General features: G+C 40.3%; 1 protein-coding gene across 2 annotated transcripts in view; it reads right to left on the bottom strand.

The window, feature by feature from the left end:
• Tmem161b (transmembrane protein 161B) overlaps positions 1–20,413 on the bottom strand; it is a 78,760-nt gene extending 58,347 nt beyond the window's left edge. The window contains exon 1 of one of the 2 annotated variants that reach the window (XM_050152379.1): positions 20,266–20,413. In XM_050152379.1, coding sequence (XP_050008336.1) covers positions 20,266–20,268 — 3 coding nt within the window. In that variant the 5' untranslated portion in view covers positions 20,269–20,413. The remainder of the gene's footprint in view (positions 1–20,265) is intronic. The other variant, XM_050152381.1, reaches the window with a different exon arrangement.
• Positions 20,414–26,258: the final 5,845 nt, after the last annotated feature.

Genomic DNA, 26,258 nt, shown 5'->3' with positions numbered 1-26,258 from the left:
GGACAAAAGGGCAGTTGAACCCAGGAGGAATGAACAGAGAGAGACCATTCCAGACAAAAATCAAACTGAACATGACTGAGTGTAAAGGGTACAGAGGAGGAAGGCTCAACAGTTCGGCAAGCTGATTCCATTTGGGTGGATGGTAGAATATAAGAAGTGGTAGACGGAAGAATCCCAAGAAGCAGCTGACAAGCCTCAGGGAGGCATCCCAAAAAAACACTTGGCTACAGCACAGCTTTTCAGAAAATACATGTTTACTGGTGTGGTATGGATAATCAATCTGCTTGAAGCAGACTGGCAGAAATCAGGTTTGGAAGAGTGCTATGACTTAATTTACAGGAAAACGTAAGCTGGTAAGCATTAAATTTACCAAGGACCCATTCTGTTACTGTCTTAATGTATGAGTTTCACAAGAAACCAAAAGCCCAGGATCCTTGGTGAATTTAGCACAGAACACAGCAAGTAACACTGAAGGACATTTCACTTATGCAATGCTTAAGACTGATTAAAAAAAAAAAGCATATACAGTAGATCTTTGTAGTGTGTAAAATATATTCAACCCGGGGGCTGGAGAGATGGCTCAGTGGTTAAGAGCACCGATTGCTCTTCCGGAGGACCAGGGTTCGATTCCCAGCACCCACATGGCAGCTCACAACTGTCTGAAATTCAGTTGCAAGGGATCTGACACCTTCACACCAGTGCACATAAAATAAAGTTAAATAAAGAAAAAAATATATTCAACCCCAAATAGTTCTGAATGTTTTACTTGGCTACATAAACTGTTGTTTCTTTAGACTTCCAACTGATAACACAAACCTGTCTGCTCTTTAGATAAAAACTAATGAAACACTACTCTTTTTGACATGTAAATACAAGTGTGGTATGGCTATTCTAGAGCCAGCAGGCCAAGGAGCCAAGCAATGTCCAAGTTCAATCTGAAAGGACATATTTCTTTCCTGGTATATTGATTTCATCCAAATGTTAACCCATACCACCACCTACAAGCAAAAGATGATAAACTATAAGATAAACATCCTTGTATAGCATTTCAGTAACCCTAAGGAATAATTAAGCCTACCAAATGTGGTTGGGAAAGCCTGGTTCAAGGAATGCTATCTAACCTAGTCTGACAAGGTTAAAAATGGACCCCACTCAAGGGCTGCCCCAGTCAGGGCAACAAGCAGGCTTACAGCAGATCCACACCTACGCTTCTCCCTAGACTCCTCCCCCTCCCCCCAAGTCTCATCTCCACCTCTGCAGCTGAACACTTGCTGAGGTCTGCCTTTTCTCTCTGACCACTGTTCTCCTCAACCTCTAGCCTATGCCCACTCCCAAGTGTCAGCTCCTAGTACCCAGAAAAAAGTTTTACCTGGAACCCCCAGTGGCCACAACTATCAAGTCCATAGAAAATTTCCTACCAGGAAACACATAGGTATGACACTCCCCCAAAAATCCAGAGAAAAAACAGAAACCAAGGAACAAAACACCCACCCAACAAAGCCAAATACAGAAATCAGCACCTATGCCTATAATCAACCCAATCCCAGATGCCTAGACACCAGTGTTAAAAATCACAATCAAAAAAACACAGCCAGAGCAATACGTCCCCCCTTCTAGAACCCAGCTATTCTACCACAGCAGGCCCTGAATATTCCAACATAGCTGAAGCACAACAAACCTTAAAACCACCTGTAAGATTATAGAGGTCCGGAAGAAGTTAAGAAATCCTTTAAAGAAATCCAGGAAAAGACAACAGGAAAAGTAACAGTGTAAGGAAATGAATAAAACTGTCAATTGTTATTCTTTTGGTCCCTGCCCTAGCCACGCCCACTCCCATAACCTCTGACCTGCCTGCCGCCATCTTGGGACCCCCCCTTCCTCTTTCTGCTTCCTTGGCTTGCGCACGCATTTTCTCTGTCTCTTCTTTTATATCTCCTCTCTCCTTTTATCTCTTTTCTCTGTCTTTCTTTCTCCCTCTTCCTTAATAAATACTTATGGCTATTTCCTGTGTTTACGTGTCTGTTACCTGCTGATGGAGGTGGGTCTTGTATCTTATCTGTTGCTTTCATTGGTTAATAATAAAGAAACTGCCTCGGCCCTCATAGGACAGAAAATTAGGTAGGTGGAGTAAACAGAAGAGAATGCTGGGAAAAAGAAGCTGAGTAAGGAGTAGCCATGATTCTCCTGCTCCAGACAGACTCAGGTTAAGATCCTCCCTGGTAAGCCAGCTCGTGGGCTACACAGAATATTAGAAATGGGTTAGAACAATATGTAAGAGCTAGCCAATAAGAAGCTGGAACTAGCCGGGCCAGGCAGTGTTTGAAAGAATACAGTTTCCATGTAATTATTTCGGGCATAAGCTAGCCATGCGGGCAGCTGGGGTGTTGGGGACGCAGCCCCGCCGTTCTTATTTCAACAACCTGCCGCCACCGTGGGCACGGCGCGTGCCCTCCTGTAGCCGCTTTCTCATGGCGGGCTCCACCAGCCCACCCGGGAATTGTTTTTTAAGAATAACATAACATCAATGACCTGAAGACAGACAGAGAATCAATAAAGAAAACACACACTAAGGGAATTCTGGGAATGAAAAGTTTAGGAACTGAAACAGGAACTACAGAGGCAAGATTCATGAACAGAATACAAGTGCATCTTACACTTGTCAGAATAGCTATGATCAACGCAATAACACAAATGACAGCTCATACAGGCAAAGATGTGGAATGGGGAAACTTCAATCCTCCACTGCTGCTGGGAGTGCAAACTTGTACCGCCACTATGGAAATGGGAATGGTGGTTCCTGAGAAAGATGGAAATCCATCTACTTTAAGACCTAGCTATAGCACTTCTGGGCATATACCCAAAAGATGCTCCATCCTATAACAAGGACATTGCTCAACCATGCTCATTGCTGCTCTAGTCATAACAGCCAGAGATTGGAAGCAACCTAAATATGTGATATATTTACACAATGGAGTTGTTAAAAAAATTACAGCAGACAATTTGCAGGCAAATGAATGGAACTAGAAATAAATCATTCTGAGTGAGGTAGCCCAGATCTAGAAAGGTAAATATGTTTGTTATGTATTCACTTATATGTGGATATTAGCCATTAAATAAATGATAAGCAACCTAAAATATTTAGACCCAGAGAGGTTAAGTATGGAGGCAGGGGATGTGTGGATCTCCCTGAAAGGAGGAAATAGGAGTAGACTGGGGGCACTGCAAGATGCTAAAAGAGGACCAGGTGGGAATGGGGAAGGGAGATAAGGTTGAGGAAGAGAATGTGGGGAGAGACTATTATGTGGAGGCCCCAAAATGTGAGCCTATTTCCACCCCGTCTAAAGGTCAGAGAGTTGGAACTTACTTCTGTTCCCTTCAAGATTATAGTCTGCTTCTCAACAAACAAAGGCCCAACCTTGATTTAGGTCAGAGTTCTGCTTTCTCAAGGTTATTGTCAGCAGGTGTGGGTTATATCTAGACCTTGATTTCAGGTATTAAAAAGTAGACCTGTTTCTACTTCAAACAAAAGTCTAAAGATCCAACTAAGTTCCTACTCCTTTAGGGAGATAACAACAGATTCCATCCTAGGAGTGGTTTGCCTACAGAACGTTTTGATCTAGGGTGTGAGTGTACTTGTCTTGTTCTAGAAACAGAATGTTTAACTAAGAATGTAGCCCACAACCTTCAACTGGTTGTGGTTCACTTCCTGGGATCATGCTAATACAGTTTTTTTTTTTTTTTTTAAATCTTACTCCTACCTTTTGGGTGGGGGTATTTTAAGCAAATGGAAACTAAAGGCAGGTGGTTTCAGTATTCACTGGAACTCCCTCCCATACTATCCTATGCTTCTGCTTGTTATTTTCACTCGTGTCCTCATTTTCTTTACTTATTTTTCTAATCCCCACGCCCCTACCCTGGTAAGTGGTATCCTTGTCCAAATTGGTCTCCAACACAGCTAGAATTAAGGGATGTTTGAGGTACATAATGGAAATTTCGTAAAATACATGAAGGGGATCCTAATGAGGTTTCCTAATAATGGTGATAGAGTCCCTACTGGCCATCCCTTGTCACCATGCAAGTCTACTGTGATGGCCAAATTTGAACAAAACTATTAACTACCCATTTTATGCCCTCTCCATGATCCCAAGTTCCCCCAAATTTCAGAAAAGAGTGGAACTCCACCCTGGGTATGACTGATGAGGGTAAGATTGATGATAGCCACTAACGACATGACTAATGGCAGCTACTAACTACACGCCTCAATCACGCTTGATGTATTTTTAACTACTTTACTCTTCAATTCTGTACCTCCCCTCACTATAACCAATCAGGTTAAATGTCAGCTACCCCAAAACCCTCTGACAGGGCTGTGATCCACTTGTGGTTTTCCCTATATAAACCCTAATTTGTAAATGCTCAGGACCAGTCTCCTCCACCCACTGAGCCAGAGTGTTGGACAGTGGACCAAGCTCAGGCTTGTAATCAATTAAACTCCTTTGTGTTTGCATCAGATACGGGCTTTGTGGTAGTCTTGTTTGGGGGGTCGCACAACACAGGCATAATACTACTAGTACTGGGACTGGTTGCATTCAATTTTCTTGTTGGCCAAGTGGGTCCCATGGAAATCCTCAAACAATCCAGGCGCTAAGAAAAAGGGTTGTTCTCTGCAAACTGACTGAGGGGCCCCATTGCCAGAACATAGAGAAATCGGGTTGGAGCTTACATGATATCCTAATCTCTGTTCTAGTGTCTTTGATGCAGGAAAGTATTCTGCAGGTTACCAAAAGAAAAATCTAAATACTAACCACCTACAAAACCTTTGACCTACAATTTGTACTGTTCGCAAGGTATGTTAAGGTAACAGTGGCACAGAACTTGAGGGAGTAGCCAACCAGTGTCTGACTTGACTTGAGGTCCCTTCACGAGATGGAACCCATAGCCAACACTGAATGACCAAGAACCAGACACTAGATACCTCAGAGATCTAAGGTAAAACCAAATACTATGGATCTGGAAAAAAAAAACTTTTTAAAAAGTAACAATAAAATAATTCTTAATGATATTCTACTAAACTCATAGATCAGTGCCTTATTCAACCATCATCAGAGAAGCTTCCTCCTGAAGCAAATGGCAACAAATATAGAAACCCATAGCCAGATATTACACACATGGGGGGGAGGGGAGGAGGTCTATCAGATCCCTCCCCTCAGAGCTCAGGAAACCCTGTAGAAGAGGAAGTAGAAAGAATTTAAAAGCCAGAGCAAACGGGGGACACCAGGAAAACAAGGCCCTCTGAAACAACTAAGCAAAGCACATATGAACTCAGAGTAAAGCAGCAAGAACAGAGCCTACACCAGGTCCTATGTATGTATGTATGTATGTATGTATGTATGTATGTATATATATAATAGTTTTAAGCTTAGTTGATGTGAGATTCTCCTCTCTATGTTGTGAATTGGTTAGTAAAGAAGCTGCTTCAGGCTATGACAGGGCAGAATAAAGCCAAGGGGAAAATCTGAACAGAGATGTATAGAGAGTAGGTAGAGTCAAGGAGATGCCATGTAGTTGTCAAAGGAGAAAAAGGCTCACCTTGCTGGTAGGCCACACCATCATGACAACATACAAATAACAGAAATGAATTAATTTAATTATAAGAGTTAGCCAGAAATATTCCTAAACTATTGGCTAAGCAGTGTTGTAATTAATAGTTTCTCTGGGATTGTTTGGGTCTGAGAGGCCGGGAAACAAACAGTCTCCGTTTACACTTAGTATTTTTATGGGACTCATGGGTGTTAGAAGAAATTGGTCTCTGATACTTGTGCCTACTCTTGGTTTTTTTTTTTTTTTTTTTTTTTTTTTTTGTCTTGTTTGTTTTTCTGTTTCTGTTGTTGCTTTGTTTTGTAATGAGAAACAGAAAAGAAATTAATAGGGAAAGAAGGGGAGGTGGGGAGGGATTGGGAGGTGCAGAGAGAGGGAAAATAAACAAGCTATATCATATGAAAAAAGACCGATTTTCAACAAGCAAAGAAATTAGTTCAAATAGGCCAAAACCTTTATAATAATCCTAAAAAGACGCATTTTCTCCATTATACATCCTTTCCCTCATAATTTAAAAGATCTCTTATTTCATGTTGTGCTGGGGATTAAACCTAGGGTCTTGTGTAAACTAGGGAAATTCTCTACAAAACAAAGTTACATCTTTTATATGTAACTTCCTGATTCATCTTTTTTAATGCCTGTTTTAAACTTGGTGGGTTACACTGTAAATAAAACTAACACATCTTAAAAATAAATGAGGTCAAGATTCTAGATACTTTGCTGGTACCATGTAGTTATTTTTGAAAACTCAGATTTTTTTTTTTTTGAAGGTTTCAAATTAGCTCCTACGAATCAGAATGGGCAGAGAATATAAACTATAAAAGGGTGGAACATCTACATGTTATAAGAATTTGAGTCAAAAACAAAAACACGGGTATTAAATGGATGATTCAATACCTAGAGACCGTAAGTCTGACTAAATTAAGAAATAACAGAACACATTTGTTCAATGTAAGCTGATAAAAAACAGAGTAAGAAAGACAGCAAAGTTAAAGATACAGTTTTACAAGAATAGACGGTAAGCTAAGTAAATACAATTTACAAACCATTCTAGCATATTGGTGGTGAAATTAATATTTATTTTGAAGGATATTTGTCCAGTTATAGTGGTTGAATAAATTGTGCAATACCTCATAGAAAGCAATACAACTGCCTTGGTTAGCGTTTCTATTGCTGCAATAAAACACCATGGTCAAAAAGCAAGTTGGGGAGGAAAGGGCTTACATGTCATCATTGCTGTTCATCACTGAACAAAGTCAGGACAGAAAGAGGGCAGGATCTGAGCTGATGCAGAAACCATGGAGGGGAGCTGCTTACTGGCTTGCTTCCCATGGCTTGCTTCCTCAACCCACCTTCTAATAGAACCCAGCCCACAGATGGTACCACTTTCTATGGGCTGGGCCCTCCCCCATTGATCACTAAATGAGAAAATGTCTTACAAATGGATTTCAAGGAGGCATTTCCTCAGCTGAGGCTCCTTCCTCTGATGACTCTAGCCTACATCAAGATGACACCCCAAACCACCAGTACATTAAAAGTGATAAAGAACCAAGTATCTCAGAAGATGTCACTGAAGACACTTCATCTCTAGCCAAGACATGAACAAATGTTCCATCATCGTACTTAAAAGTAACAACAAATGGCCCAGTGGAAGAAGACATTCTAAATTCTCCCACTTCCTTTAACTGTGAGAATGGTTTCTGACACAGCAGAAAATAAGTCTCTGTGTCTAAACTTAATGAAGCTATTTGCAAAAACAAAAGATATTTGATTTTTAGAAACCATCTTGTTCAAAACAATTCCAACTCAGTCTTTAACATTCAGTTCCTCTGAAACCTTCTATAATTTTCCCTTTTCTAACTAAAACTAGTAAGTATACCTCCAAACTGCCACTGGCGTGCTCAGCTGTGTGTCTGCTGACCACTGATGGAAAGAGCTTCCCAACTAAAACTGTACTACCCTCATTTCTTCCACCCCACTGCAACCTCAGGAGGTTAGCCTGATAGTTTTCATACCGCAAAATAAAGATAGGGTGTATGATGATCACTTCAATATAGAGTAATAGTTTTTCATTTATACACCATGTATATCACAACCATGTTAAGTGCACTTACAGTTTCTAAAACAAACTTAAATTAAGAAATTCAGTTCTAATTTGAAGCCAAGAAAATTTAAACATATATCCCAAAATTAAATATGGTCAATATTTTAACAAATTAAGTAACAAAACACATTGTACAAGTAGTTCTGGCACTAGTTACACAATAATTAGAAATGTTTTCTCTCCCAGACTTATTTCTTATCTCTAAAATAACGGGCAAATGATCTCTCAGATCCCAAGCAACTGTAGCAATTTTAACTTAATTCACATCTAGCACTTAGAAGCGTTAAACGTTAGGTTTTCAGCTAGTGGTAATACATAATTATCTTTTCCTTAAAAGGACTGAATAAGCTACAATTTATAAGAAGCTTAAAAGGAAACCAAGAGTTGAGCTACAAGAGACTTATGACTTATGAAAGCCTAATGTTTTATTTTATTTTTGAAATCCATTGCAGAAACTTAGTCAATCTCTCTTTAAACGACTTGGGCTTTTTTGTTTGTTTTAATGGTACAAGATTTTTCTCTAATCAGTGGGTATGAAGAGAAAGTAGTTGGCAATATCACATAGCACTGGGAAAAAAATAAAATAAAATTTCATATTTGAGGGTACGCTGCACACATTTGTAATCTCGGCACTTGGGAGATATTTATCAGGATGGTGGGTTCATGGCCATCTTGGTCTACAGAGTTAAGTTCCAGGACGGCCTGAAGTCCACACTGGAGGGAGAGACACAGAGAACATAAGAACTATGATGACCAAAAACACTTCTAGAAAAATGATTAATAGATAAACTATAAAAATAAAATGCAAGCACCCAATAAAATTAGCTGAAATTATACTAGAAAATAGTTTCAATCCTTAAAAAAAAAAAGTCTTAAAATTAAGGTCATAATCTACAGTGTCTCGGGTTTTTTTCTGTTTTTAATGATCAGAAAAACATGCTGACAATTACTTGCAAAATTTAGTTCCCAAGTCTTCTACATTTTTTGTCTTAAAGAACATAATATAAATTTTAACCACAATAAATTAAAAACTTAGCTGGGCATGGTAGCATACAGATGTAATCCCAGCTCCTGGAGGGCTGTGGTGGAGGGATCAAGAGCTCGAGGCAGCAGGAAGGTCAGAGTAATAAGTCCCATACTAGTTTAGTAATTAGCAAGAAACGGTGGCAAAAAGCATAAAGCAATTCTTTAAGATAAGAAATTAGTTTTCTCTTTGAACAAGGCTAAACAGAAAGGAATAGTTCTAGTGACAGAACACTTACACAGACATTCCCACAAGACTGAAGAATATGAACTATTTGTAATTAATCACTTATCATCATAAATATGGTTCAAGTCTTTGTAATGATAAAAATATTTAAATATGACAAGCTAATGGAGTTTTGGCTTTGGTGGAAAAAAAAATCTCCCAGTGTGACTTTCCTTTAAAAAAAAAAGAAAGAAAGCAGAAAACAGAAGGTGACCTTGCTTTTCAAAAGTAGATCGTGGCATTAGAGCCAATAATCAAATAAAGATTACAAACACCAGTTGAGTGCGACACAGTGTGAAGGACAAGCAGATAATTCAGATAACTGGGAATATTAAAGACTATTTATCACAGAGATAAAAACGTGAAGTTTGCTTTAAAAGGTAAACACAGGGTTGTATCTTAGTAGTCAAACCCTTCCCTTAGCATTTCAAACATGGTACAACTAAAACCTTATGGTGCTAAGTATTCACGGCAGGCATCAACTGTTGGCAACCTACAATGAAATATACATAAAACAGAATCTGCTAAAGGTTCCTCGTGACATGCTTGCTGGCTGCACTGGTAAGGGTTTCTTTTCCTTTCTTTCCCAGTGCCCATCCACATTAACCACCTCTTCACCATCCAAACCTCTGCACCCAAGAACTTGCTGCAAAGATACTATCACTGCCATTCAGCAGGTGTTCGAACCTGTGACATGTACGGCAGAGTAACTATAAATATGAACCAACAGTTGTAAACTTATATAAAATAGGACAGGTTTTTAAAATGTGATTTCTCTTGTAACTCAAATACAAAGTTGTTGAGCATAAAAAGACAGTATCTCATCAAAAGTTCTCTTTTTCCTCTGAAAAAAGATGTCTGTGATGATTAACACATTAGTGGTGGCGAAGAAGTGACATGGAGAGATAGTCTTTGGGTTGGCTGACCATATGGAAGGGAAGACTAGAGATTTTACAGCTCCCATGGAACTAAAGTTTCAGCTGGAAGCAACAGTCATTACAAGCACATGGGAGGGGAGGGAGACAACTTCTGGAGACCAAGGGGAAAAAACAGGGTGCCACAGGCTTGGGACGAGTGTGATAAAGAAAGCCTACAGTAATGAAGGAATTCCAGTTCAGGGCTCCACATCTCCATCTTCTCACTCATCACCCTTACTTAATGCCCATGCCCAGACTTAAATGATTAATACTCTGGTATAAAGGAATCTCTTTCCTGGATACATTTAAGGCAAAAGAGGCACTACGGAATCTACACTGTGACTCACTGTAGCACTGAAAGAAATTGAGCACTTACTTGCCTTAGAAATGCCAACCATACTATGCCTAACAGTAATGACTAATTCCTGTAATACTATTTGTTATGTTATCAACTAGACTTGGGAAGATTTTCCAAAAGTAAGTATATAACAGCTATAAAAAATTACTACTATGTTTTTGTTGTTGTTGTTATAGAAGTTATAAAAGTAAATCTGCTGGCCTGGCCTGTCACCTGGGTACCCTGTCCCTTTAAGAGACGGCTCAAGCCAGGCAAGCAGATCTCCCAACACTCTGTCTATCCTTCTTCTAGAGAGGCAGCTTCTGCCTCTCTCCCTTCTCCCCTATCCCCTTCTTTCTTCTCCTTCTCTTTCTCTCCCCCCCACACCCAAATAAACTTTAGACCCAAGCTCTCTCTGCATGGCCCATCTATCTGTATCCCACCTGCCCAGGGGACCAGCCCACTGCCACCCCTTGTGGGACCAGCCTGGGGTCATGTGCATCATGAATGATAACAATAGGGCCTGAATTTAGGGTCTTCCACGTGCTGCGCTAGGCAAGTACTCTGCCACTGAGTTATCTATCTCCAGCCTACGTGAAAATTGGGTAGAGTACATTGTCCAGGCTGGCCTTACACTCTATAATCCAGGCTAGCTTGAATCTGTGATCCTCTTGCCTCAGTCTCCAGAGTAGCTAGGATTTTAAGTTTGAACCAAAAGGACTAACAAAAATAATCTGATTATTTCAAATTATAATATTATTTGTATAAGAAAATGGTTTTTAATCTTTAACATTGGATTAAACTTGTGAAATCTAATTCTTTTATAAGCTAAAAGTTATCAAATTAAACAATAACCAGCCTGGCTAAGTAGCACAGTGGAACAGGAAAACAGGCTTAGAAGTCAAATTCTGTCACTGCTATCTATTTCTTTGGACAATTTCTTCTAATTTTGTTGTGCCTCAGTCTATAAAATGGAATTTAAAAGAACACAAAACCCCAGAACTTACATACTTCATAAGGATTTCAGTGAAGTTCACTTTTAGAATACCTGATAAATTCCAAATGCTAAATAAACTTAGCTATTACAGTTACTGATGAAAAGTAAAACTCAATTTTGATCACCTGCAGTGTTTTGAAAGTCTTTGACTTTATGGACTCTCAGTTTTCTTCCTGCTGCTGTGATAACCTGACAAAGGTAACTTGGGGAAGCCAGGGCTTATTGGCCTGCAATTCTAGCTGCAGTCTAGCTGTGCAGAGAAGGAAGGGGCAGGAAGTGAAGTCAAGATCACCCAGCAGGGCACCAACACACTCAGGCTAGTGATCACCTTGTTTTCTCCTTCCTGTGGAACACTTCACCTACAGAGAGGGGGGCCTTCCTACCACAATTAAGGTTAATTTTCTTAGGAAAAACTGAAATTGCTCTCCCTTTTCCCCAAACCTTACACTTTATGCCAGAAAACCACAAATGATATCCCATCTACTTTAATAATAGAATTACTCTTTCAGTTTAATTTAAGTGTTGTGAAGGTACAACTGAGATTATTGGCGCCTGAGGTATATTTTTCTCAGAACTTGAAGCAGAGTACTTTGTGGCAGGCACACTGTGGACCCAACAATAATAGCAAGGTTGCAGAATAAATCTAACATACAAAAATCAGGACCTCACACCAGCATAGACCAAGACCTTGCCTTTAAAACTATCTGTTTAGCTAAAGACACATCACAGTGGTAGAGCACCTGCAGACTATTAAAGTCTTAGGCTTATTCTTCAGCATCGAACAAAACAACAACAGCATTTTTATATCAGTATTCCATACAAAGTAAAAGATTTATGTGTCTAAGAAAATAAGCCAGACACACACCAATCCCAATTTGAGAGAAATTGGAAAGGAATCACCACAAACTGGACATCAACCTGGTCTCCATAAGAAGCATCAAGCCAGCAAGGACTATGGTGTGAGACCCTCCCTGCCCTAAAAACAGAAAGATAAAATATGAGCTAAACTAAAAGATAGATGACCAAAGCAGAGAGCAAAATAAATCAAAGACATTCCAGGTTCGCGGCCAGGCAAGACTAAACATTGTCATGACATGAATCCTCTTCAGCATGATCCACACCAACTTATGACCAAGCAAGGTCATGGGAAGAAGGGCTGGAGAAATGGCTCTGTAGCTAAGACTATGCACCGCTCTTGCAGAGAACCACAGTGTGGTTTCTAGTATTCACTGCAGACAGATCACAGGCCTGTAACTTTCTATAAGGGGATCTAATGCCTCCAGTCTCCTTGGGCACCTGCACTCAAGCACACATATAGAAAGACAAATAATTGAAAATAATAAATCTCCAAAATTATGGAAAATTATTCAATAAATTAAAAAAACAAATTCCAAAATTTATAAAGACAGGCAAAAGAGATAGGACAAAAAGAAAATACTGAAGAAAAAGTTAGAAGAACGACATTAGTAGATTTCAAGTCTTATTATAATGCTGTAGTACTCAAAAAAAGTGCAGGACTGACAAAAAGACAAATTAACACAAAAGGATATGAAGGCCAGATATAGACCTACAAAAATTTGCTTGACTAAACTTTGACAGTAAAGAATATCAGAAAAACAAAAAAGAAAAGTCAGTCTTTTCAAAAAATGATATTAGAGCCGGGCGGTGGTGGCGCACGCCTTTAATCCCAGCACTCGGGAGGCAGAGGCAGAAGGATCGCTGTGAGTTCGAGACCAGCCTGGTCTACAAGAGCTAGTTCCAGAACAGGCTCCAAAACCACAGAGAAACCCTGTCTCGAAAAACCAAAAAAAAAAAAAAAAAAAAAAAAGATTAGAACAACTATTTCACATTGAAAATGAAACTAGACATACGCTTACTCTCTTACAAAAATTTATTTGAAACATCATAGGTGTAAAAGACAAAACTTAAAGAGTCCCTAAAGACAACACAGAAGACAACTTGTTGACCTTGGGTATAGCACAGATTTTCTAGACCTAACAATAAGGCCAAGTCCATTCATTAGAGAAAAAAATTAGTTGAGGGGGCTGGAGACATGGGGGTGAAGAGCAAAAACTGCACCCCAGAGGACCATGGTTTGATTCCCAGCACCAACAGCGCAGATCCCAGCTGTCTGTGACCCCAGTACGGGGGATCTTAGGCCCTCTTCCAACCTTCACAGTCATAAGGTAGTCCACCCTGTTGGGTAAAAGTTTCCTCAGATACAGAACGGTTACATTCTTTAGGGAAGAAGCTTTCAAACACAAAGGTAAACAACTCAAAATAGCTTTAGAAAGCCCTGGAACTGACCAGATTCACTAGGCCTCCCCCAGGCAGGGTAGGCAATAAAACTGAGCGTCCCCTTCAGACAGAAGAAGGAAGCCATGCTTGAAAGAAGACTCAGACTAGCCAAGTTGCAAAGACTTGAGCCCACAACAGCTGCCTGAAAAAACAGAAGCCTGCCACACTGCCTGGAAGAGGTTTAGACCAACTGCTGCACCTAGAACAGACACTCTCCAACCTGCTGAGCTGTCTGCAAGCTGTGAAGAGTGCTCCAAATTCCCAACTTTGTGGACTGCCATCTATGCTGGGGGAGGGGCCTGGTGATACAACTGTCTGAAGGGTCATTTCTGCTCCTGTGAGCAAGCCCACACCCATATTCCATAAGTAACCCCAAGAGATCTCGCCAAGTTGGACTTTGGTGTTATCTCTATTTAGGTCTGTCATGGGCTTCCTATCTGGAATGAGTAGACTTGTGTTTCCCCAGGAAAAGTTTTGACACATAACACACTCCTGAAATTCACGTACCATGATGGCCGAGTGTTTGACTGGCAAGTACAAGCTCTGGGTCTGTCTTAGAATAAAGAAAAGAGAGGGATAGAAGAAACAGTAGGAAAGGAAAAAGAAAACTATCAAGACACAAAGACATGGGGAAATAACCTTAAATAGTTATTACAGAGCAGAAGACAGTCTGCAAGGATTATGGTTCCAATTACACAACATTCTGGGAAGTTTTGATTACAGTGAAAAATATCAGGGGTTGCCAGAGAAAGGGAAAGTAAAAAATAGTAAAGCATTGGGACTTCCAGGAGAGTTAAAATAATCTTACATAATAATAATAGAGACAGAGAATGATCAATTCATCCAAACCCACAAAAAGTATATTAAAAACGACTCCTGGGCTGGTGACATGACTCAGTAGACAAAGGTGCTTGCCACTGCCATCAAACGTGATAAACTGAGTTCTATCTCCTGAATCCATGTGGTGGAAGAAGAAAATCAGCTCTCACTAGCTGCCCTTTGACTGCCATATGCACGCTAAGGTGGAAGTGCACACCAGCAAAAAAATCCTTTTTTAAAAAAGGATTCCTAATACAGAAATAGACTCGGGGTGATTATAACATATCAATTGTATGGAATATACCATTCTGAGATGGGCACAGTGACACATGCCTATAATCACAGCACAGTGGAAACTGAGACAGGAGGATCACAAGTTCAAAACCAGTGTGGTCTATACAGCCAGAACCTATCTCCAAAAGTAAAATGTTTTTTTGTTTTGTTTTGTTTTGTTTTTTTGAGACAGGGTTTCTCTGTAGCTTTGGAGCCTGCCCTGGAACTCACTCTGTAGACCAGGCTGGTTGTGAACTTACAGAAATCCACCTGCCTCTGGCTCCCAAGTGCTAGTATAAAAGGCGTGGGCTACCACCACCCTACAATAATTTTATTTTTTAAAAAAGGATAGGTCAGCTACACCACACGGCAGCACCCATATCTGAAAGCAGCTGGACAGCAAAAATAAGACCCTACTTGTGGGTTTAAAAAAGAGACAAAAACATGCAATTATCAGATAGGGAGGTGGAGGCCGATCTGGAGAAGAGCAAGGGAGAAGGGGTAAATATGATCAAATCTGCTGTATGAAATTCTTCATGAGTAAAAATATATTATTTTTCTTTTTTTAAATATATTATTTTTAAGACAATGAGGAGATATACCATAATGCTAAAAGCTACAGATAATGGGAAGGACATGTAAAACAACTGAAACTTAGGCACAATAAGCTAATATGAAGCTCCTCTTTTAAAAATACCTGTCAGGGCCAGAGAGGTTGGTGTGGGAGAATTGTCTGTATTCTGTCAATCATGTTTTAAATAAACGCTGATTGGCCAGGCAGGAAGTTTAGGCGGGTCAACCAGACAGGAAGTAGAGGTGGGGCGATGAGAACAGGAGTATTCTGGGAAGGAACTCTTTTGCAGTCCAGCCCAGACCACCGAAGAAGCAACACGTGACCTGCCCTGCTGAGAAAGGTACTGAGCCATGTGGCTAACATAGATATGAATAATTGTGAGGAGCCATTTCCCCCCTAAAAATCATTACAGGAACCATCACCCTGGGAAGTAGAGGCAGGGCAATGAGAACAGGAGAATTCTGGGAAGGAGGAAGCGCATTCCCCAGTCCAGCCCAGACCACCGAAGAGGAAACACGCCCCCCCCCCCGCTGTGAATGGTGCCAAGCCCTGTGGCTAGCACAGATTAGAATAGGCTAATGGGCCAATCAGTTTTATATCTAATGTAGACTCTGTGTGATTCTTGGGGGGGCTTACTGGCTGTGGGAACAGGGTAGGATGGAAACCCCAAACAAGCCTGGCCTTCATGTTACAAGAGGTGGCTTAGTTGTTAAGGAGATTGCTATTTTCTCAGAGGACCCTCATTCAATTCTCGGAAGCTGTGACTACTAACAACTACTTGTAACTCCAGTTCCAGGGAATCCGACCTCCTCCTAAGGCCTCTGCAGGCACTGCATACACAAACATGCAGGAAAAACACCAACATACATAAAAATATTTAGTTAATTAAAAATTAATTGGGTTAAAAAACAAAAGCTTCAAGGGGCTGGAGGTGGCTCAGAAGTTAAGAGCACTTTGTTGCTCTTCAGAGGATGGAGATTGGTTCAGAACACTCACATATGGATTAAGATTCACTTCACAAGGACTTGAAAACTGCTGTTTTACTATAAATCCAGAGCAGATGGTAAAGTATGGTTTATCCTCTCTAAAACTGATGCTAGAACTTAGCTTCCATTGCATTAAGAGGGTAGAAGCCTAATAGAACTCATGTTTCAGAGTATTGTCATTGAGATGTGATTACAAATAGTTAAGGTCATCACAACAGAATCCCTATATTAAATCAAGGAAAGAAGGAAACGAGAGGATGCATGCATTCACAAACCACACACACACACACAGACACACACACCCCTCTCGCCCATCTCTTGCCACATGATTACCTGAAACACCTCACTACTGCTCAGCAAAGTCATCATCACTAGATGAGGTCCATCAACCTTGGCCCAAGGCTGTGAACCAAAAAACCCGTTTCTCAGAATTTACACAATCTGTGGTGCCATACTATTAGCGATGGAGAAGAAAATAAAACAAGTGGTATATGAAGAGAGAAAAGTAGTTTACGTTTTAGGGTTCTTTTAGGTGCTCATGGGACAAGCTGAATTAACCAAATACTAACTGGGGAAATAACAAGTCTCAATACAAGCATCCACTAGGCCTCTTGAAGGACAAAAAGAGCAAAGAAGAATCTCAGTAAAAGGAAGTCAGAAAACTTCAGAAGGAACTTAAATCTCTGGCACTGCATGTTTAATGCTAAAACCTCCTTAGAATCTGTCTTTCAAATTGCATGTCTGATTTTCATTCAAAAGCATAGGAACTTCTAATGAATACATCCCATTTTCCACTATGTATGGCTTGAAGACTTCTTATTTAAGACTTAATTACAGAATTTATTAGAAATAAAATTCTGAGTTGGGAGTGATAGCTCATACAATAAGCCCAGCACTTGGGATACTGAAGTAGGATAATAGGGAGTTGAAGGTCAGCCTGAGCTATTGAGTAAGAACATGTTTCAAAGAACAAACAAGCAAGTACAGACTCTGAAACTTCACTACACGATAATGGGGTCCAAATATACGTTTTTACTAAGAATCATTGGTTTGGGTTTTTTTGTTATTTGTTTGTTTTGAGGTTGAATCTCACCACATAGACCTGAGTAGCATGGAATTCACTGTATACTAGGCTGGCCTTGAACTCACAGGTGCCACGCTGGGATTAAAGGGATGCACCACCATGCCCAGACATTATTAAGTAAAAGTATCCTAACACTCTTTCCAATTTCATGAGAAGCCACTTATTCTATGACTCCCCCCATTTAGACTCAATTCATTGATCTGTGCTGTATGTGTTTCTCTCCTAACATGTAGCACAGCACATTATCTCTGCCCACCAGTAGGTCCTCACCAACTGACTATAGCAAAGCTTTCCCTCCCTAACAGCGGTTAATAACTATAAACTGCTACATGGAATAAACAAGCCAGGGAACATGCACAACTCAACATGCTAACTCTACTTTACCGTTCTCTCACGAATCAGCATGAATACAATTTCCAACATGACAAAGAGTATAAAAGAATTAGTATACCTTTAATAAATTTTCTATAGACTATTTTCACAAACTGAAAGCCAAATAAAAGGACAAAGGTTCTAAGACCACCCACATCATGTATAAAAATATTTTTAAAAAAAGACAATGAGGCTAAAGAAAAAAAAATGGAGCTAAAGAGCCAAGGAAAACAAATCTTAATCAGAAATATCTATATATTATGAAACAAAGTAGTAAATCATTGAATGTAAGAATCAGAAGATGACTCAAAGACTAACTCTACTTCTTTTGTAAAGAATATAGAACTTATAATTTTTTAAAAATAATTTTTAAGTATTTTACTTGTATTTTATATATCTTGACATTTTGCTTGTATGTATGTCTGTGTGAGGGTGTTGGATACCCTGGAACAGAAATTACAGTTGTGAGCTGCCATGTGGGTGCTAGGAATTGTACCCAGATCCTCTGGAAAGGCAGCCAGTGCTCTTAATCGCTGAGCCATCTATCTCTCCAGCCCCAGGAATCTAGAACTTCTTACTAAGCTGAGGAATCTTACCAAAATCACATAACAAATGGGAAGACTCTGGGTCTTCAAAGTTCATGGAAGGTGCTGACTGTATGGTTACCAATTTAAAAAAAAAAAAAAAACCTGCTAATTCAACTAAGCTACATCCTAAATTCATCCCATCCTCACTAAATTCAATTCTCAGGATTCCAAGCATTGACTGCAATTACATACACAAACATGATCAATTCTATAGCTGTGAAAAACTAACTTCAGCCAAACAACTCAAAAAAAAAACAAGGTCAATGTCACAATGGAGACAGTTAACTACCCAGCCTGACACTGTGAAAATCACCATGAGATTAGCTGGAAATATACCTATTTTTTGGAGCTGGCAGAGTAGTTTTACAGATCTCAGAATGCAGGGAACACATTCTGATCCAACTTCTCTGTGACTAGAACGTATTGAAGATTTTTATTGATTTCTATCGTGAACTTTCTAGATTAAGAAGTCAAAAACTCACTTTACATTTAAGAAAGGGAGACCAAGTTCATTAGACATCACCTCAAGTATATCATTGCCTGTTTCTACACTCTGCATTCTTCCTTCTGAAAAATCTGAAGTGGTGGGAAGGTTGTCTAGATTTTGATTCCTTCCAGTTCTAATGTTCCCTTTCTAATTTCATCATGCCAAATGAAAACAGAGCTCTCTTTAGGAAGTTAAGTCATATTATGCAGAGGTATAAAACATTTTTTATTTTTTATTTTTTTAAACATTTTTTAAAAAAAAATCTAAAAGAAATGTAAGTCACCTGGTAGAGTGCAACAGGAACCAGATGAGATTTTATTCTCAACGAAGTTCTAAAGTCCTTCTAAAATCATCACACACAACAGCTAAAACGAGCAATATTTGACTCTGAAAAACAGACATGGCCAAACTGGGAGTGGTGGCACTTGCCTTTGATCCCAACACTCAGGAAGCAGTGGCAGAGATATCTCTGATTTAGAGGACAGTCTGTTGGACACAGAAAGTGACATGGCCCAATGAAGCAAGAATCAAACATGGAAATGTCTGCGGATGAGGGTTTGAAATCTTTCATATCAGCTGTCTGTTCAACTTTCCCAGAACCCTGTGATCTTGGAAACATCGAGTCTGCTTTTAAAATCCTATTATGTTCCAGAACATAGTTTACTGCGATCATGTTCCCTACACAACCACTTGCCCTCCTCCCATTTTCCCAGAAAGCAAAACCCAGGCCTGGCAAAATTCCATTGTTCATTTCTTAAGTTAACTTCTGAACTGTGCGATCAGTCAACACCCACTGCTTCTTAAGTAAAGTTGATGAAAATTTCCTTTCTAGGTCCCTAAACTTTATCCTGCTTTCAGCCTAAAACAGCTCAGGAACTCTCAGGATGGCTGACCTCACAGCAAAACACCCTCTGCTTACAGCCTACCATACTCCTTCCCATCCTATCTTCCCACACCAGGCTCTCCGTGAAATCTTTTTCACCGAACCTTTAAGACACTTGCAAATATTATGGCTGAAGCTATTCTCTCTGCTGCAATTGCTCTTTTCTCAAAACAATACCTTTACAAATTTTCCTTCCGATTAAATCTGTTGATACTCAACTTGGATATTTTCTCTTTAGAAATGACATTATTTCCAGTTCTGAAATAGTAGACTTTTAAGAAAAGCCAATTTTATCTTACGTGCCTAGCGTTGCTTGTCTCCAAGAAAGATACAGTCAGTGTTCAAAAGGTACTTCTATATTCTTAAAATCTTGGTCACAAGCCCGCAGCGGGAAAGGTGACGAAGGTGACAGGGACAGGTGAAGAGCTGAGCAAGGTCATCTGGGGGCCACCTGGTGCCACAGGCCACGAGCGATGGGGGCTACCTAGACAGGGCACTCCGACAGACCCGCCCCTCCCGCGACCCCACGAGTCCCAGCCGTGGCCGCGCGCACTCCGGGCAGGTGGGGGTCCCGTCGGTTCACCCCAACGCTCCCGCAGGTTCCATTCAGCGAAGCGGCATCAACCGTCTCTTTCACGGACTGACCTCCCCGCCCTTTCCTCCCGACGGCCGTCACTCTGGTCCTCACGGGAGGACTCACCATAACGCCGGGAGAGGTCGTGAGATCGACACTCGAGAGCCGCCGGCAGCGTCCTGAATCTCCCCGTCCAGGGTCGGCAGAACGGACCTCTCCAAACCGCGAGGGAAAAGGTCTTCCGGCTCTGCCGGAAGTCCTGCCCGCGCGGGACAGGAAGTTCCTCCCTCTTCTGACCGCCAGCGACCCCCACGCCACGCAGAGAGGAGGCGACGCAAGGCGTCCTCTAAAGCGACTTCCGCGGGGGCCCGGCTGGGGCGGGGGGCGGGGCTGACCTTGAGAGCGCAAGGGCGCAGGCGCACAGGTAGGTGGGCGCGGCGGGGTGCCGCGCCTGCCGGGTTCCAAGGTGGGCTGGGCGCTCTCCCCTAGCCGGGGATCACTTTGGGTCGGAGCAAACCTCGCAACCTCTCGGTTGGGCGAGGATAAAGCGTGACCTGCTGCTGTATTTGTTCCTAGGTAGCTCAGAAATCGTCTAGCTCAGCCAGCGCCCTTTCTGTCTTTAGGTTTTTCTTACGCGGTACCTTGGAGTCTTGGTTAAAAAGCCAAGTCTTGCCGAGCTCTCGTAACGCAGTGGAATTTGACCTTTATAAGTTCTTTGCTCTCCACAGAGGCCGACTGAAGCCAGTGGATATCTACCAAGAGCAGAGCCAAGAAGAAAATTCAATGTGGACACGTCCTACCTACTTAAATCCAATATAAACAGGAAAGATAACACGGAAAAGAGTGACATTCTGATACATACATGGAGGCGGTGTCCCAAAACATATTTGGGGGTGATGGGGGGCAAAACAATATGTACTGGCGAACTCTATTGTGATGAGAATTAACCTTGGAGGCAAGTTTGAAATAACCACACAGAGCATCTTTGATGCAGAAATTATCCGACAGTTTGAGAAGCCTTATCGAAACTTTGCCTTCCTTAACCCTTATCCATGAAATATCACCATAGTGTGGTTTTCGTCCTGACAGAGTACCTAGAAGTAATGTTGTTCAACCTGTAAATGGCCCAAGGGCCTAGGAATCAGTTCTGAGCCACCTAAAGAAGTTAGATGGGGCTATTTGAAAAGGGTACAGGAGACAAAGTTTATACCTTGTTAGTTTTCAGTTGGGTCCGTGTCGGGGTGATAGAGAAAGGATAAGAAATGTCACAAGCTGCTGCAACTCCAGTGGCCTTGGGGAGTAGTTTGTAAAATAGATTTCTGTTGATGATCAGTTCAGAACTTTGCCCCAAAAGTTCCGTTTCTGATCTCCAGAGAAAAGGTTGTAAATAGGCCCCGGGCCAACTGCAGATGGTTGAGTGTGGCAAAGAGGGATTGGGCTGTCTGCTGGGGTATCTGGGGGAAGCAGTTGAGGAAGGAAAAGGTGGAGGAGAGTGGCCCTCAGCCTGTCATTGACATCATATTCTCTGAAGTCTTACTGTTTCATTTATGACACTGTGGGTCTTGTATCTGTCTAAACCCTGGAAGCCTCATGAAAGTTCACAAAGCATCTCCTCCTATATGACAGTAAGATGGGAATTATTAACAAGGTAGAATCTATTCCTCCCAGAGTAAAAACAAGAAAAGAAATCATCCATTTTTTGCTATCATCACTTTGAATAGACTGTCATAGCCTATACTCTTTCTTTTCTGCATGGCACATTGATTGCCAATCCTCGGTTAAAATCCTTTAATGTCACATGATTATCTCTGTTACAGAATTACAGAATTATTAAACAAGTAATATTTTAAAGATTAGTTTGTGTATGTTTACATTATAGCTACATAAAGTCTTTTTATTCTATAAAACAGTATTTTCTATCTATCACCTATCTATTTTTGTTCTTAAAAATGAATTTACCACTTTCCATTTCTTAAATCAGTAGAGATCTTTGATAAAGATTCAGATACAGGGAATTATGAGAGGAAATGGGGAGCTGTTGTGATAACAACAATTTAAAGATCTTTTTGGCAAAGAAGTCATGGGTACAATCTCAGAATAGTCTTGGATTTACCACTTGGGATTTGTGAAAACTTAAAAATGTCTTCTTTGAGAATTGATATCAAATATGTGTCAATATCAACAGAAAGCCCACTCTGATCTGAAACTTTTCAAATTATTAAAATCTATCACTTTTTCAAAGTCCAATCCCCGTCTTTTACAAAATGTATAGATTTGTTTCACCTCTTTAAAAAGTTCCATTGTTTTCTCATTACTAAATGTGATTATGTGCTTTATTTTGAGATTTGTATTCCTTTGTGATTTGTGGCTATGTGGTCCTTGTTTTTTGGGCTTTTGATTCTGTAGTAAAATTGTACTTAAAATTCTTTATAGGCAATAGTAGGCACAATTGTGTTCCAGTAACAGTAAAATATTGGTCATATTCTGCCATGTATAGTTAATGGAAGATTATGTAATTGTTTTAAAAAGCCACTAGTCTCAATAGTGGAAAATGGCTGTCTTTAAGCTAGAGGAGGGTTCATGAGTGTGGAACCTCTGATCTGTTTAGTGCCTTTGTCAGAGACAAAAGAGCTGTTTCCCTTTTAGTCAGCAGCACTATGTGAGAATGGAGCAGGAACTCATCTACTCCATAAAGAGGGCCTCTTTCAAATTCACCTTTGATCACTATGAGAACCGATTTTGTGGTTTAAATTACCCTGTTTATGATAGTTTTGTTACAACATCCAAAGTAAAGAATGCAAAAATTTTGTTCAGTATAATTGCTTTGACCTGAAAAAAGGTCCTACACTTATTCATTAATTCTCAGCATGGATTTTGTAAACCTTTCTATACTAAGGAAATTTTTGAAAAAAAGGTGGTGGCGCACGCCTTTAATTCCAACACTGGAGAGGCAGAGGCAGGAGGATCTCAGTGAGTTTGAGGCCAGCCTGGCCTACAAGAGCTAGTTCCAGGACAGACACCAAAGCTATACTGAGAAACCCTGTCTCAAAAAACCGAAAAGAGAAAAGAAAAAAACCTATATTACTCTTACCTTCTTAATTTGGGAGAAAAGTTCTTCAGAAGTTAAACCAGCAGTTGGAGAGTAGACTGGAAAATCAGGGGTCCAAGGCCAGCCTAGACTTCATGAAACAGTCTCAAAAATAAAAATGTACTGCAGTCCTTCCGTAATTCAGTAGCATTCCTGTGAATCTTTATGTCCGTGTTGCTTTCCCTAGTTGTTTTTAGAACTTAAGGAGTGGAATGATTACTTACAATTGTACAAGTTGTATAGTGCGTATTTTCATGGAATCTGGGGTAGGCGGGGCAAAGACAAACCTGAGCATCCTTTCTCAAGAGCTGCCCACCATGTTCTTTGAGTTGTGGTCTCTCTCTTTGGTCAGGAACTTGCTAGGTTGGTTAGGCTGGCTGGCCCTCAACCAATAGCAACTTTGCCTTGAGTTTTCAAGTTGTTTGTGTGTGTGTATGGTTTTGTTGTTTTGTTTGGGGGGGGTTGTTTTTGACTTAAGTATAGGTTCTAGGATCAAACTCTGCCTTCACACCTAAATAGCAAGCATTTTACTGCCTAATATACCTTCCCATAATGGGATCTTTATGTCATGTGTGAAACCTTTTCTTTCCTCCTCCTCCAGGTCCTCCAGGTCCTCCCGTTCATCCCCATCAGCTACCTGCCCATCTTTAAGAGCGTTCTCTCTTGTTTTCAACATAAAAAAAAAGCTAAGAGGAAAAAAAGAAAGAGAAAAAGAAAGCAAATGCAAAAAGGACAAACAATGCCACCAAACCACAGCAACAGCCAAAAAGCCCACAAGAAAACAACAGGACTTCATAAAACTAAAAAGCTTCTGTGTAGCCCCAAAGTGGCAGCCTACATTAGAACGAAAAAGGTTTGCCAGTTATACATTTTACAGTGCCTTAGTATGTAGAATATACAAAAAAAAGTTAACATCAAGAGACAACTAATTAAAAACTGAGGTATAGAATTAAAAGTTTTCAAAAGCTGGGACACTAAAAACATCCAGCATTTCCCTTAAACTTCCCAGGTCTGCATGTCCAGGGAAGGCACCATCTACAGCAGGCTGCACCCACCCCTACATTAATTGTCATTTAAGAACATGTTCCACAGATCAGTGTGATGAAAGTAGTTAACTGAGGTTCACAACAACTGAAGCTAACTGTGACACTGAGTCATTTTCCTACCCCAACAGGTGTCTTCTTCAAACACTCTACCTTGATTGAATCCCAGTAAAACAACACACACACACACACACACACACACACATCTTTAAACAACCATATTTTAAAGTACCTCTTTAAAATCTAAATTAGCTTTATTCTATCATTAAATATTTATTTTTGTTTTTGTATTACTTACTGTTACATACTGAGGAAATAGGGGAGCAGACAGATGTGTTTCCTATGATCAGAAATTAACCTTTTAGTAGAAATGGCCTGTAACTTCTATTAACCTTGTAATAGAACTGACCCTGTGATGGGGGTTGGGGAGGTAGGAGGGTGGTATGAGCCAGCCTTTAGGGCATGAGAGTGGGAGAGCTCAACTAGGCCACCCCCTTGTACAACAGGTGGTGAAAAAGAAGAGGAAAAGGTGCCCTCCCCACTTCTCACTCCTCACAGGTAGGAGAGCTAGAAAGCTGGTCCTGCCGATCACCAGCTATAGCATTCAAGAGAGCGGCCACTGCCCATCCTGGGAAACACAGTAGAGCTGACCCTGCTGGTGTGGGTGAGCTGCCCCCAAGGGTGAGAGCAAGAGAACTGGCCCTGTTCCTTGCTGCCTGTTGCATTGGGTGAGCTATCTGGAGAGCAAAATGTGATGGGAGGATGAGGGAGAGCTAGCTGGCTGGCCAATCCAGCTACCACCCAGGCCCAGACCCAGGGCTGTGAGTTGGCCCACCCCACCATTCACCTCATCTATGAACTGCTGGAGCACGTGAAGGGGCTGGTCCTGCAGGTCCAAAGCTGTAAGATCTCCATGACCTAGGACAGCAACAGGTTATCTAAGAGGAGTCCCAGATTCAATAGTGTGGTAGAAGCCAGAGGCCTCAAATCAGACCAATGACTCATTTCAATGAACACTTGCAAGTAAAGGTGTATGGACTAAAGGGTGTGCTGTGTGACTCACTGTGACACACTACAGCTTCCATTGTGAGATTGTTTTTCTCTTAAATTTCAATTATTTTCATTTCCAGGGTAGATTGAACAGTCATAGGGTAGATATAAAGGAACAAGGAGATGGATGGGATCAGGATGTGTGATATGAAATCCACAAAGAATTAGTAAAAAATTAATAGGAAAAATGGCCTGTAAGTGAATAAATAAAGAAAATATAAAAAGTAAGTACTAGTCTGAAAATTAAAATTGATCACTATTTTAGATTTCTTGGTTAAAGGACACTAAACGTGTATTATTTAAGCCATTTAAATGACAAGAGAACCCAGTTTTGCAAAAACTTGGCAAACTTATTAACAGAATGGACAACAGTATGAAGCCTGAAATCATAATCTAGCTTGAAATCCTTCAGATAAGTACACAGCAAAACACGAGTTAATGAAATATATATGTATATATATATGATTTCATACATCTAGAAAAGCAAGAATTTTAAATTGACAATATCCCTGAAACATTTATACATTTCTAATAGGAGCTGACTCTGGTACAATTCAGAAAACAATTTGGCATTCCTGATAAAGTTAAAGACGAGCAGTAACTGTGGCCCAGGAAAAATGTACCATAGGAGGAAAAGAACATTCTTAATGGTATCATACAAACCAGAAAAAAAATTGGGAATAATCCTACTGAAATTTGATAGGAAAGTAGATAAATATGTTGAGAATATTTATAAAGTAGAATATAGCAATATAAAAATTAATTTTACATGTATGGACATGAATTAGCCTTATTAGTGAAATTAGTCAAAAAAAATAAAGTATTAATGTAAGTATTCTACTTACATTTAACATCAACAACAACAAATCAAAGTAAAAAACGATAATAAATTTGGGCTTACTTTTTCTTTTGTCTTCATGTGTATAGTGTATGTGTGT

The sequence above is a fragment of the Alexandromys fortis genome, unplaced genomic scaffold (assembly GCF_014885135.2).
Source record: "Alexandromys fortis isolate MF-2015 unplaced genomic scaffold, M_Fortis_MF-2015_v1.1 scaffold_47, whole genome shotgun sequence".
Lineage (NCBI taxonomy): Eukaryota > Metazoa > Chordata > Mammalia > Rodentia > Cricetidae > Alexandromys > Alexandromys fortis.
This window is presented reverse-complemented; position numbering and strand designations above follow the sequence as displayed.